Below are 13480 nucleotides of genomic sequence, written 5' to 3'. Positions count from 1 at the left end.
ACTTCACCCACCGCCTACTGGTGATGGCCAGAGGGGCCGATGGCGCGATATGGCAGCCTCGCTTCTGTCAGTCTGCCCCAGGGCAGCTGTGGCTACAACTGTAGCTGCCTCCACCAGTGTGTGAATGTGAGAGTGAATGAATAATGGAATTGTAAAGCGCTTTGAGGTTCTCGAAAAGTGCTATATAAATGCAATCCATTATTATTATTATTATTATTATTAACATCGGGTGTAAGTGCTATAAGCACACATAGTACTGAATGGTATTAACCAGATAGAAATCGCATTTTAAAGGTGGCATTAAAGAGGCTTTACAGGTTGCACTTAGCAGCCATACCTGTCCATTACACTCCTCAGGGCTCGTTCTATATTCATGCGGTGACCCACTCGTGTCACACCCAAATCCAGATAGTCGTCCTTGGTCAGGGAGGGCAGGTGGGTGCCATCAATCTCATTATCCAGGAAACGCTCTCTGTGCTCCCCCAAGTTCAGGTATCCCAGCCAGTCTGCGACGTCATACTTGGTCCAGTAGGGCAGCGGCTTGGAGGCGAAGGGCTTTGTGGGAGAAGGGGGAGGTAAATGGGGGTAACTCAAGCAGGGAGGCGGAGGGAGAGGGTGTAGAGGTGGAGAAGAGGCCCCAGACAGGAAATGAGTTGGAGAAAGTGATCGAGAAACTACTAAGGTTGAGTTTGGAGGAGGCGGCGCGCCAGAGGGGGCAAACAGGGGAGGCGAAGGAGAGAAGTAGGGGTCTCCGAGAGGGTTCCCAGGTGATGGCGGAGTGACCGAACCGCGGAGATCATAGATGGCACTGTACAGAGGTGAGGTAGGGAGAAGTGGAAGGGATGATGGCCGTGGTGGGCCCATATTGGGTCTCTCTGAGGGTGAGATGAGGGGGCTGGGTGCTCGCCTTCGCTGGAGAATGTGTGATTCTGCTTTACGGGACTCACGACTGGGGATAAACTGGAATTCCAAGGCTTTGGTCCTGTAGACAGGTCTGTGTTTGGGAGAAGTAGGATAAGGGGAGTAAGATGTCGGTGACAGTGGGGAATGTGAACGTGGCGGCTGAGAAGTTGCTGGAGGCTGCGGAGATGGTGATCGTCCCCAGTTGGGGTACTGGGAGGCAGGGGTGGGAGACAGTGACAACGATGGCTGCGATAATGAGATCGGCGACGGCGACAGAGATCGAGCTGAGGGCGGGCTCAGAGCTGAGGCTGAGTCTTCTGAAAATCTGTGAGAAGAAAGAGAGAAATTATCACAGGGGAAAAACAGTGATGTAAAAAAAATTACAAACATACACACACTAAGGGAAACAGTGTCCAGCTATTTTAGACCGTGTGGAGTAAAGTGCAAAAAATTGATTTGAAGGTTAACATTTTTATATTTTTTCCTGTCACATTATCAAAGTTATCACAGCCATGAGTCCATGATAATGATAATATCACAATATTTACACAAAATTAATTCCTTAACCATAGTTTTACAGTATTTTACAGACAAAGGGCTTCAGCATGGTTTGGTATGTTGCATTCAAAATGAGAGGAAACAAAATAAGCAGAGTGTATTTAAAACTTTTTAAAAGGCATTATAATATTCAAAATATTATTATATCTTGGTCAAATCATCACAACCTCCTAGCATTAACCAGGCTCCCAGTCACATCATTTAGATTAACCTCCCTCTTTATAAAGATTTCTTATAGAGATTTCTCTAGTTCTTCTTATAAAAGAACTGTGAGGCCACTAAATACCTGAGACTTCTCATTTCTGATTCTAACTTGTTTAGCACGTGGCTAAAATGCAACCTAATCCTATCCCCGGTGGACGTTAAGTGACAAAATAATAATTCCCTATATATTTGTAATGTTATATATGTAGTGTTCAGTGTGTAGACAAAACATCATCAAAGGAAATAGACCAACAAACTGCAGAGACTCAATCAGGTCAGCCACAACATGTGACACACCTTTGAGTCAAGCTGCGGGGCAAAGTAGTGTATTTTAACGGAGCTGCGAGTAGTAGAGGAGAAGCAGCAGCAAGAGTGGACAACAAACTGGTCATTAAAAAGAAAATAAAGTCCTCAAAAGCTTCACTCGGCAGTGTAACAGCTTAACTGAACCTATGCGAGTGACTCAGTGGGTTTGTTTTGGAACGTGAATATCTCCCATGTGAGAAAAGGAGCTGCAGGAACAGAGAAGCGTAGTAATCTCCCTACTTTAGTCAGCAGTAGTTAAAGCAGTTACTGAAAAGCAGGAAAGCTGTAATTAACCAAAGCACAACTCTCTAATAATGACTGTCCTGGCATTGGATTGTTTTGTAATATTATTATGTGCACATTTTTATATTTATATATATATATATTTTCATTTTTAATTATCACTGTCAAGACAGTATGCTGCAATATCCTTGATTAGAGATAGAAAACAAAATAGTGTGGAAGTGCTCTATTACCTGTTTCTGCTTCTGAGAGAAAAACATGGAAAAAGCCAGAGAAATAAGAGAGGTTTACACAGTATAGACACACTTACGCAAGACATAAACAGACAGTGCACAGTTTGAGGTTTTTTCCACAGAAGCTTGCACATCACAAGTGATGTATTCAGACATTGACAGAATGACAGTAACGAAAAATGAAGTTCATGCTTTGACGAGAAAACATAATGCAGTCAAGTTACGGCAAGCCGTACCTGTGTCTGCTCAGCTGTGTCTGGCTGCTCCAGCTGTCCTTGGTTCTTTGCTGCAGCTTGCTGCTCAGTTCATTGATGATGCTGGGCTTCATACTGGATGCGGGAGGGTAAATTTTCTTCCCCTCTAAAAGCGCCCCACGCTGGCCGCTCCCATCGCCAGACATCTGACTCTCTCCCCAAAGAGGCTTCATCTCAGGAGTGCGTGGCCGCTCAAAATATGGTGAAGTGGGACGTCCCAGATTCTGCATGTCCCTTACTCCATATCCGTCCTGGCCGCTTTCGTCCTCTGCCACTCCCTCCTCGATCTCATCCTCTTCCTGTTCATCTCGCCGCCTGTGGGAGTGGAAGGACGCGGGAGCAGTGCTGGTTTGTCTTTGTAGCTCCCCGGCACGACCTCCCTCTCTGAACCTGCTTGTTTTAGGGTAGGTGGATGCTGCTGCCGTAGCGTTCTGCATCTCAAAAGTCTGTCCATCCAGGTAGCTCATGTAAGACTCCAGAAAATCTCCTGCCCTCTCTGCATCCCCTCCCCCTCCCATCCGTCCTCCAGGTCCTCCTCTCTCCCCTCTATCTAGTCTGTCTCCCCTTAGAGCCAGGATGCTGTCCAGGTGGTGGTCACTGCTGCTGCGACTGTCCAGCTCTTCGATCCCAGAGTCCACCACAGTCTCCTGGGACTCTCCTTTCTTGGCGGTCGGGGGAAGACGGTGGTGCTCTCCTGGCCTTCGGCTTCCTGTGATTGCGGCAGAAGATGCTGAATGCGTGGTGTGTGTTCGCTCCTGGTAGAGCTGCGTGGAGGTGCTTGTTGTGGTGGCAGCGGTGGTGGTTGTAGCAGCACAGCTAGCGGTCGTGGCATGAGAGGCAGTGCCCCTTTGTGGGACAGTGGTGGCAGCAGTGGACGAGGGCGCTGGGGGACCACGGTAGGCTGGAGGAGGAGCAACAGTGTGAGGGGGAGGTGTTGGTGAAGAGCGCCCATGAGTGTGAGTGCTGTTGTAAAGATGGTGGGACATAGAAAAGGGTCTGTGGTAAGAGCCAGGAGGAGGTGGGGGTGAGACTGATGGTGGAGGTGGAGGGCCCGAGGTGGGCTGCAGAGTAGAGGGTGAGGGTGGAGGCTGTGGGTTGGGTGATGTTTGTGATGGGGAGGGAGCAGACTGAGTCAGGTTTGCCACCTCACTGTCATAAGATGTGAGACTAGAGGCGGTGGAGTCCCCGGCCTGAGGTGAGTGAAGGGGTGTATGAGCAGGAAACCCACTTATAAATTGTTCTTTTTGGGGGGGCGGAGGGGGCGGTGGTGGAGGAGGTGGGGGTGGTGGTGGAGGGGGCGGGACCTGCTGTTGGCGGGAGGTCAGGTTGTTGGAGAGCATTGCGCGTTGTGAGTATCCCGATATTCCCCTGTCGAAGCTGTTGGCGAACTCTAAAGGGGGCGGGAGTGGGTCTGCGTAGACAAATTCATCATCTGCATCGACTGAGGGGGCAGGGGGAGGGAGAACCATCAGCCCACTTCCCGTGCTCCCTGTAGTGCTCCTTGTCTGCTGAGCACTGGTAGGAGGAGGAGAGGGAGGTGTGAGGGATAGTATAGTGGCATCACTTTGACTTTCCATCCTGAGAAAAGTGGGCCTCCGCGGCTGCTGTGACTGAGCGGCCTGGTGGGCGGCGCTTTCAGCCGCTGCTGCATTAGCAGCTGCCTGTTCCACCCTCCTCATGTAGCCCTCTCTCTCCTTGTCCCTCTCCCTTTCCCTGGACAGCTCCCTCTCCCTTTCTCTCTCCCTCGATCTCTCCCGCTCCCTCTCCTTGTAACTTGGCTGATACGGCTGAGACTGATAGTGGTGTGTGTGGACTGTTTTGTCCTCTGAAAAGCGAACTCTTAGCCCCTCACGGGCCCCTCCTCCTTCCCGCTCCCTCTCCCCACCGCCACCGTCCTCACCCCAAACTGTCCCAACTCCTCTGAGGATTCTGGGTGAGGGTGGCCGTCCGACAGTGGCTGTTGTGGCCGCCAGAGAAGAGGAGGTCACCAGGTACGAACTTGAAGACTGGGAGGCGGATGACACTGGTTGAGAGGTGACACTAGATGAAGGAAACACCACGCTCGACATTTGGCGGGTAAAGTGATGCTCCGCTCCCCTCCTTAACCTGCTGTCATCTCTCAGAGCACGCTCTCTGGCAGCTAGGGCAAGGCCTAGTGGCGATGTGGGGTCAAGAGCCTTTCCTGTTAGAGGGTGGATGAAGGTGGTGGTAGTAGCGGGTGCTGGCTGCCTGCCTGCTGCTGTGTATAAATCAGTAGGCACAGACTTGGGCTGATAGTCCAGAGCAGATGAAGAGTACTCAGGTAAGCCAAAAGCAGGAGGCATACTGCGAGTATGATGGATGAAAGTATCCCCAGAGAACATGCCCTCATCAATGGACTTGGACGGGCGCAGCCTCGTTGATGAACTTTCAGCCTGTGTGTTAAGCGGTTGCTGTGATACCTGAGTCCGTGTTACTCCTCCTATTCCATCGCTCACTCCTCCGAGGCTCACATCCTCCTCAGCAGACATGAACAAGGAGGCACTCTTTCTGCGGGCTTCGTGAAACCGCTCCCTGTCTCGCCGAGCTGCGCCCACAATGGCGGCCCCAAACTGGCTGGTAAAGTCCAGATTATCCTGGGCTCGAATAGAAGGCAAGGATGGAGGTGGGGGTGCTGGAATGGATGGTGGAGCAGGGGGCTGTGGAGCAGGGGTGGAGGGTGGAGGACCATGCGGTGTTTTGGATTCATCTGCCTCCCCTGATGCTGGAACGTCAGCCTCCACGCTGCTGCCCTGGCTGCTCCGCCCACTGCTGCTGGTTGAGGGGGCCTTAACGATGATGGTGGGAATAGGAATGGAGCTTTTCTCCATGGAGCCTTTGCCCCCCAGCGTGCCCTGGCCCATACGCAGGTCCTCCACTTTAGACTGCTTTACCAATGGACCCTTACCTCGCCGCGCCCCTCCTTTAGGACCACCTGCTCCAGCGCCAGCTGCACTGCGGTCTGCACGCTGGGGTTGACTCTGGGTAGTCTGTTGTTGCTGAGGCATTACAGTGGCAATGCTAGACGGGGGGACAGCAGTGCTGTATCCTCTCCTAAGACCAGCTGCCTTGGCCCCTGCACCAGCCCCTACGCCAGCTCCAACAGGCTCCCCAGTGTAGGCAACCTTCCGCGAAGCAGTCCTGCTTTGAGCAGTGTGGGCAGCTGCGTGTGCATACGGGGTTGTGTGGTCCACCGCTCCAGCACTGGGGCCTGTGCTGGCACCACCAGTCCTCTCCCTGCCTCCATGAGTGAAGTGTAATGCCTGGGAGTAGGGCTGGTAGTGTGCAGAGGTGGATGTGGACTGGGACACGGAGACAGAGGGCTGCTGCGATGTTTTTGTTCTCCAACCGAGTGGCGGAGCAGAGGAGAACGGTGGATCCGGTGGGGCTGTGGTGGGAGGAGGGGGGATGTCATCTGGGCCAGGCACCGACAAACTCCGGGCAAACTTCATGGCTGGAGGATGGAGGAACTGCTTCTCCTCCTCAGGCACCCCTACATAAAAGGAAAAAATAGGGATGAATTGGGGTTTAACTATGAGCATATAAGAAATAAGAAAAAAAGAAAGGGGGGGGGGGGGGGGGGTGTTAAATGTACAAAGGTAGAGAACAAGAGAAGCTGAGAGTAATATATGAGAGTGTCTGTCTAAATCTGCCTGCCCAAGCACCTGCCAGCAAGTCTGTCCTCAAATCTTATGTTTGTTAGTATATAATTCAGTTAGTGCTACATATTCCACAAGCACTAGCAATTAGTAAGCGAAGCACAGCAGCATTTTTGATGTGGATCACAAGAGAGCACATGAATATTTCTGAGGGAACCTTAGCAAAGCCTTACTAAGCAACACACCCATAAAATAACCCATCAGAGGGAAAGAAAAATGTAGGTTACCAGCACTACTTCAGCACTACCAGCACTGTTAGAAATAGTATAAGACAAACAAATATCTTTTTTTTCTACAGATAAAATGCACAGAGTTTAGAGCCACAGACAGGACATTTTTGGCTACAGACAAACAGGTCAGCACAGCACAGACCTCTACTGGCCCAGAGGACAGACGGACAGGTGGACAGAGGGGCAGACGGAAAAAACAGACAGCCTCACCGATGGATTTTTGCCGCAGCATACCGTGCGGTGGGCCATGACCTGAGGTGTATTGTCCACGGTCGTAGCCTAGGCCCAACCCCGATGACATCACCCCCATCCCGGACTGATCCCCGTAGTTTGGCTGAAATGATAAAAATCAAAAGCCTGAGAGTCATGAGACGCACATGTATATAACACTGCATGGGAACAACAATAGATGAGACTAAAACAAGTCTGCAAATAGTTTCTTGTTTTGTTCTTCTTCACCGGTACAGCACTTGTTCACTTAGCAATATTTGTATGATTTTAAAGGTACTTTGTGTAATCATCCTCAGCAGAATTTGTCTTAACTTTCGCCACCAGGTGGCAGCATTCTACTGCTCATTGTTGCAAATAAAATTTAAGATGTGCTGCTATTCTTTTCACAATTTCTCTTTAGCTACAGCCATTTTTTCAAGGTTCTTTTCCTTTTGCCAGGACTTGCCATATATTGTTATGTTAATTTTATTATAAATTGTAAAACTTGTTGTGAGCAGTTTCATGTAGGAACTATTTTCTTTGAACATTTATTGCCATCTGCTTTGTTTATAATAGTTGTGCACCAATGGTTGGTTAGTAGATTTTCATCGTAGGACCATGTTTAGATTATAGCAGTAACATATAGAACTTATAGACAAAAGTAAATACTACTTCTGGCTACTTTCGGCTTAGTCATAGTATGACCAAGATTGTCAAAGAAGACTTCATTTTTTATTCAATATGATGCATAATGAGTGACTAAGACCATAAAGTCATCAGCAATTGGTTTATATGTGGTTTCTAGTCTATCCTAAAGACTTGTATATTATAGGAAGTCTTTTGTCAATTACAGCTATCGCCATCTTGTGGTCGTTAGATAGAATGCAGGTTTAGACACTTCTGTATTGTTTTAATTTTTCCAATGTGGAAGAATGTCTATACTTGTGACAAAGACCTTCTTTCCCCATAGGCCTATATGTCCATTCTAACAGGCATTGGCCACTCAATTATTTGTTTTGTTTGTTTGTTTTTTAGCTTAGTTAGTTTTTTTTTTCTTTTTCAGCCCTAAAGCTTCTTTTATAAGCATAGTTTAACTGGTAATGTATTGATAGCATTTTTTTACGAGATTAAGCATTGTTTTAAGTGACCTGATAATACTGAGAAAGGCCAACTGACCACACTTTACCGCGCTATTATCTAAAACTACTTCTATCATATTTTTCTTTGAAATTTTATCCCACATATTTTTATCTCATTTTATGGTAGCCATGTTGGCACATACACACAAACACACACACACACACATCTCTGAACACTCGTAAATTTACTGCAGCACAATACACACCTCATTGCCATAGAAACTTCTTCCCCTGTCCCTTTTTGGCCCCTGTCCCCGTGTCCCCGGCGCCTCATTGGTGCTGATTGTCTGCTGAGCTGCTGCAAGAATTTCATCGAGTTTATCTGAGAGAAGAAAAAAGGGGGAAAGAGACAGACAGAGAGAAGCAGAAAGAAAGAGAGCAAGAGAGACAAAGGAACATACGACAATGAAACAGAAAAATGGACAGCAACAAAATGAAGGGAACAATGTGCAGGAAGGGCCACACTTGACAAAGGTGGATGAGAAAGAGAGGAAGAGGTTCAGGAAACATCCGCTGAAAGACACGAGGTTTCTTACTCAAAGCCATCTGATAGACTGTCCTCTTCTTCTCGGTAACTTGTGAGGATTCGAATTCTATAGGAAGAAACGCAGGACAAGCTCGGTAAGACACTGCGTGGTGAGTGCCAAGTCATTTTGGACAGACATAAATACAATGCCTTAAACGGGAGTGCACCAGAGCATACCTGATTTTTTTTTCCAAGGGGTAGCAGCTGGAAGGAGGACAAAAGGAGACTTAAGTTTTGGCAGGATTGAAAGTGCAATAGCGTTGTTAATGTGAATACTAATCATATTCCCCAGAGCCCGACAAACTGAGTCACCTCTCCAAGCTTTTTCGATCTTCGATGTAAAACAACGTGCATCACACCCACGCTTTAGGACGGCTAAAGCATGCACACTAGTGTTACAGTAAATATGCTGTACACACATACAATATGCTCTGACCAACACACACACTATTGGAAGCAGACTGAAGCCAACTCCCACCTCTCTCCACTGTGAAATGGTTAAGATCCCGTCAGCAGGGGAGTGAGGACAAAGGAGACAAAGAAAAGCAGAGTTAGTGGTTAACCGAGTGAACAGGCAGGAGGAAAGTCGAGGAATTAAAGGTGACCCTTAGCATTCGCTGGTTTGAGTGAGTTTGTGTATGTGTATGCGTGTGTGTGTGTGTGTGTGGGGGGGGGGTGCTCATCTGCGCTACTCATACTCGAGCAGTTATATTTCATAATGTGTGGTTTATTGAGCTTGATTAAACAGCAATTAAATCTAATGCACAATGGTTAAACCAGCTATGAAGGGTTTCTGTGCTTGTGTTTGTTTCATCTCTCACAAAATCTACACTGCACACATCTTTTCAAAATAAGCCATATTTTTATTGAAACAAGTGTCCAAACATATTTAAACAAAGCTTGAATGTAATTACTGTCAAGAAAACAACAATTTGTTGAATAAAGTGCACCGCAGGATCACTCTGGTTTTAATGCCCTTGTTATCTTGCAGCATGACTTCTAGCTGAACCGGGACACTGCACCAATGACAGGGGTGAGATAGTTTAATAAGCATCACAGCTAAATGAATTCTAATGCATTAGAGTAAGCATATGGCAGCGGCTGACATGGCTTCATCACACATTGTGCTCCTCTCACCTTGATTTAGTAGAGGAGGCACAAGCAACCAGATTCAAGTGCAAATGAAGAAACCAGATCTCAACTTTGGTTATTAAAGGACGAATGCACTTTATATTGAGTCAGACTTTAGATAAAGAGAGATTAGATTTACATGCTAAGCATCGCCATGGAGTATAGTGAACAGCACCCATGGGAGACTACTGTAACCCCAAAGATGGCGGTTGTCCCACCTCTGCCCTTAGAATAAGCCAATAAAATAGTCGAACTGGGACTCAACTATGATATTCATTTTGTTATACTGACACATGCAGACAGCAGAGGTTCACGGCAGATTTAGTTGCCTCGCATAAGGTAAAGCTCCTTGTTATCAAAGCAAAGATGTCGTAAATGCACTTTTTGACATTGTTCTTGGCTTACTATATCTATAACTTGAGTGCTCTGCTGTTGGTGAAGTCATAATATCGTGCAACTTTTCTACAGAAGTATAATATTCTGGGGCAAAGTTTTCAAGCCTGAATCTAAACTTCTTTTTTTCATCAAATTTCATGCAGTTTTTATGTCCCAGTGGCCAATGGTGTTATAGTTATGGATACATTCTCACTTAATTAGTACAGGAGTTTCAGAATAGTTGCCCAGAGACATTTAAAAAACCACTCCAAAGTGGAAAGACTTTCTTCTGCCCTGGCTGGGCACGAAGTTTTCAGGCCAAAAACCCGGTATGATCATATGATAACAGTATATAAGGCTTGACAGATTTTTCTTGTTTTAAATTAACACATAAATAGATAATATCGATGCAGATACCTTGTTAGGAATTGTGAAAAAGATATACAATAGAGTGGTTACAAATTATGCAGCATATGCTTGTATGTTTCTTAAGCTTAGTTTGGCTCCTCCCTCATTCATAAGGGGTCGCCACATTTGGTAGCTCAGCATATTTTTATACAGAATCCACTTCCTGATGCAACCCCAAATGGATTTGGAGTTGCATCAGGAAGGGAATCCTTCACTTGCTAGGTGAACAGTACTAAAAGCAACAATATTAATATGACTATTATTGTGTGTGCATTAACACTTTTGTTGCTTGGAGTGAAACTGTAAGGATCAGATCATACATACAGTGTTACTGGTAAGATTGAGGAGTCTATAGTGAGCATTGGGACAGTAGGAAAGTGGGTTAAGGGGTTTAGGAAACCTGCACTTGTGTGTCAGACTGGGTGCTCATGCTTTGGGTGGTCAGGTGAGATCACACCACAAAAACAGGGCAGGTGAGGGGAGGAGATGGGGGCGGAATTAAGCAAAAGCCTAATCTCTACACTCAGGTTCATCAAGTCTGATCCTGATTTGGACAAGACTAGAATAATAAGAAGAACAAGCTACTTGAAAATGATTAAACTGGACGCCCCAGAGGGGGCATCTCCTGCCAGGATGAAACCAGGGATCTTTTGCATGTTAGGTAAAACCACTAAAACAAGCCCAGATATTTTTTTGACACTGGCCCCTGGAGAGTGTATATGCAGCGACATCATGTAGAAGAGTGTGTATAGCTCTGGATAGCACATATGGGTCAACAATGCAAGGAGCTCAAGAGTTACCTAACAAAGCCTAGCTGATCATTCTACTTATTCTCATGTCATCAGCTCTCATATATTATTAGCCGTTAACTGGGCATGGTCAGAACCAGAGCGTTTTAAGTGCTTGGAAGATATAACCCAATCAGCAGTAAAATACTGGCCAGCGTTCTGATCAGCAACTCTCCTCCCACTATTTTGCCTCAAATAGAGATGGCATAGCCACACATAATGCAGTCACCATAGCAACAGACCTGGAACAAAGTTTTTTTTTTCTTTCTTTCAATTTTTTTTTTTCAAAAATTACTCATCTCAATAATTTTATCCTTGGTGTGATTTTCTTCCAAATCAATAACAGAGATTTTCAACAAAAAAATAAATTAATTAAAAAATGGAGTGGCTATTTTGCAACTTTCTCACAGATGTATTAAGACCAGACACCTCGCTCTGATGCATGTAGCACCCGCAAACTCTGTTCAGGTGATACCTTTGCAGTTTCAGTGTTACCTTGGCGACAAATGCTTGCTGAGTGTCAGCATGAGTGCGAGCAGAGGGGCTGGTAGGCTACTCTGTGGGTGCTGGGGTTAAGTGGGCGGGGCCAGGGAGCAGTAAGGGGTGCAAGGGGTAAGAGGCAAGAGAAGCGGGCAGTGAGAGAGGGATCACAGGGTAGATGGCGACGCTCGTTTTGGGTGGGGTTACCTGTAGTGGGGGTGCTGGAAGTGACAGTGTGGAACCTCTGAAAGAACAGTGAAATGCATTGAGACTGTCATCCATGGCGGCAGCCAATCTTCTTTCCTGCTAGTTTCTATCACTGAATAAGTGCGCTCTCTCCTCACTACTGTCTTGCCATCTAAATTTAGCCCTTGCTCAACTCTCCTTCACACTTACAGCATCTTTAACAACCCCCAACTCTGGTTTCACACTGTCCTATCATTCAACACCACCTCAATCTGTTTCTACCCAGTACAGCACCCCGCTTCTTTGTCTACATCTTCCTAGCTCCCCTTACTTGTTTCAATTCATCTCTTTAAAAAAAAAACAGTGGTTTAAACTAGTTTCTTACCCATCTCCTCCAATTCTGACGTCATTGATTTGGACCGCAGGGCAATAGCTGGAGTGCTCAGCCTTTTACTCTGCTGGGGGACTGGAGGAGAGTGAAGAGAAAAGGAAGCAGTGGTCAGTCAAGCTGTTCACGAACAAGGTTCAATTAGGACCAGAATTCATCAACAGCAGCCAACACCAACGTGTTCTCATCCCGTATACTGCCGTCCCGTCAGATGCCGCTGGCATCACTGAGATATCCACAAGATGTCCTTTGGCACTGGTTATGATGGTTGAGTGCCAATTTAGGGAGCCAGCATATGATTCAAGCCTGCACAGGAAAATTATACAAACACTTTTAGAGAGTGTTTTTAAAGGTGAGACCACAGTTTTTGTCCATTCAGATGATGGCAGTTTGTGCTGCATCACAGTTTTTCAACCATCTGTGGGGTGTCTGGTAGGGCTGGTTATTTAGTCAGATTTTAACCACAATTAGGACTTTGACTTCCTACAGTAAAAAAACCCCAAAATAATCTAAAGATGAACTAAAACTCATTTGTAGTTGAACCGTGTTTCCCATCTGGGAGCTTTCACTTGTTGGTTGGTTTAGGCACAGAAAACTTCTCGGTTAGCTCTGTTAGACTGTGCTTTAAATATACTTCTTCAAACATTAACCCTGCAAATTGACAAATGATGCCTACACAGTGATTAAACATGGCTCTGCGAGAGCTGGAAGTGAGAGAGTTGTCTATGCATTATGATAGACCTGTGTGCCACAGCAAAGGACATCTTGCGCAGTCGTCTGTAAGTGTCAAATAGTGACATTTTGTCAATGTCAAATTTGACACCCTAGGAATGAGAACAGGATGGCACTCCAGGAAGAAGAAAGCAGACTCTTACTTTTCTTCCTTGAACCCTCCTCCATGTCAGGGTTGCGGGTTACCATTACAACCTTGACCATGAGGCTGTTACCACCCTGCCGGATCATGTTGACGACCTGCCGGTGACCAACTTTCACCACATTCTGACCGTTGACCTGGGGCACAACACAGGTGTAGATATTTATTTCTTTTAAGAAAATTCATTTTTATAACTTTCCCCTTCATTTACAGCATGTCAATGAACCAGATGGTTGACAACGTTAAGCACTTGTAGTTTAGAGTTTCTACACATCACTATTTATAAAAATTGTTCTTTGTTAGCTTTGGCTCACAAGGAATTGTTTCAAACTTTTTGTTTTTTGCTACTCTTGATTCTGTGTGATGT

General features: G+C 46.2%; 1 protein-coding gene across 1 annotated transcript in view; it reads right to left on the bottom strand.

Annotated features, from left to right (window-relative positions):
* The window catches only part of shank1 (SH3 and multiple ankyrin repeat domains 1), a 73045-nt gene that overhangs the window by 5511 nt on the left and 54054 nt on the right, over positions 1 to 13480 (bottom strand). The window contains exons 19-27 of the mRNA XM_085405364.1: positions 13115 to 13250; positions 12237 to 12317; positions 8962 to 8970; positions 8661 to 8687; positions 8494 to 8550; positions 8164 to 8279; positions 6819 to 6942; positions 2684 to 6212; positions 338 to 1228 (exon numbers count right to left, since the gene is read on the bottom strand). Of these exons, the coding sequence (XP_085261490.1) occupies positions 338 to 1228; positions 2684 to 6212; positions 6819 to 6942; positions 8164 to 8279; positions 8494 to 8550; positions 8661 to 8687; positions 8962 to 8970; positions 12237 to 12317; positions 13115 to 13250 (4970 nt within the window). The remainder of the gene's footprint in view (positions 1 to 337; positions 1229 to 2683; positions 6213 to 6818; positions 6943 to 8163; positions 8280 to 8493; positions 8551 to 8660; positions 8688 to 8961; positions 8971 to 12236; positions 12318 to 13114; positions 13251 to 13480) is intronic.

This window comes from Rhamphochromis longiceps, linkage group LG4 (genome assembly GCF_057381845.1).
Source record: "Rhamphochromis longiceps isolate RC_006_pf linkage group LG4, R_longiceps_female_GT1.1, whole genome shotgun sequence".
In the NCBI taxonomy this organism is placed as follows: domain Eukaryota; kingdom Metazoa; phylum Chordata; class Actinopteri; order Cichliformes; family Cichlidae; genus Rhamphochromis; species Rhamphochromis longiceps.
This window is presented reverse-complemented; position numbering and strand designations above follow the sequence as displayed.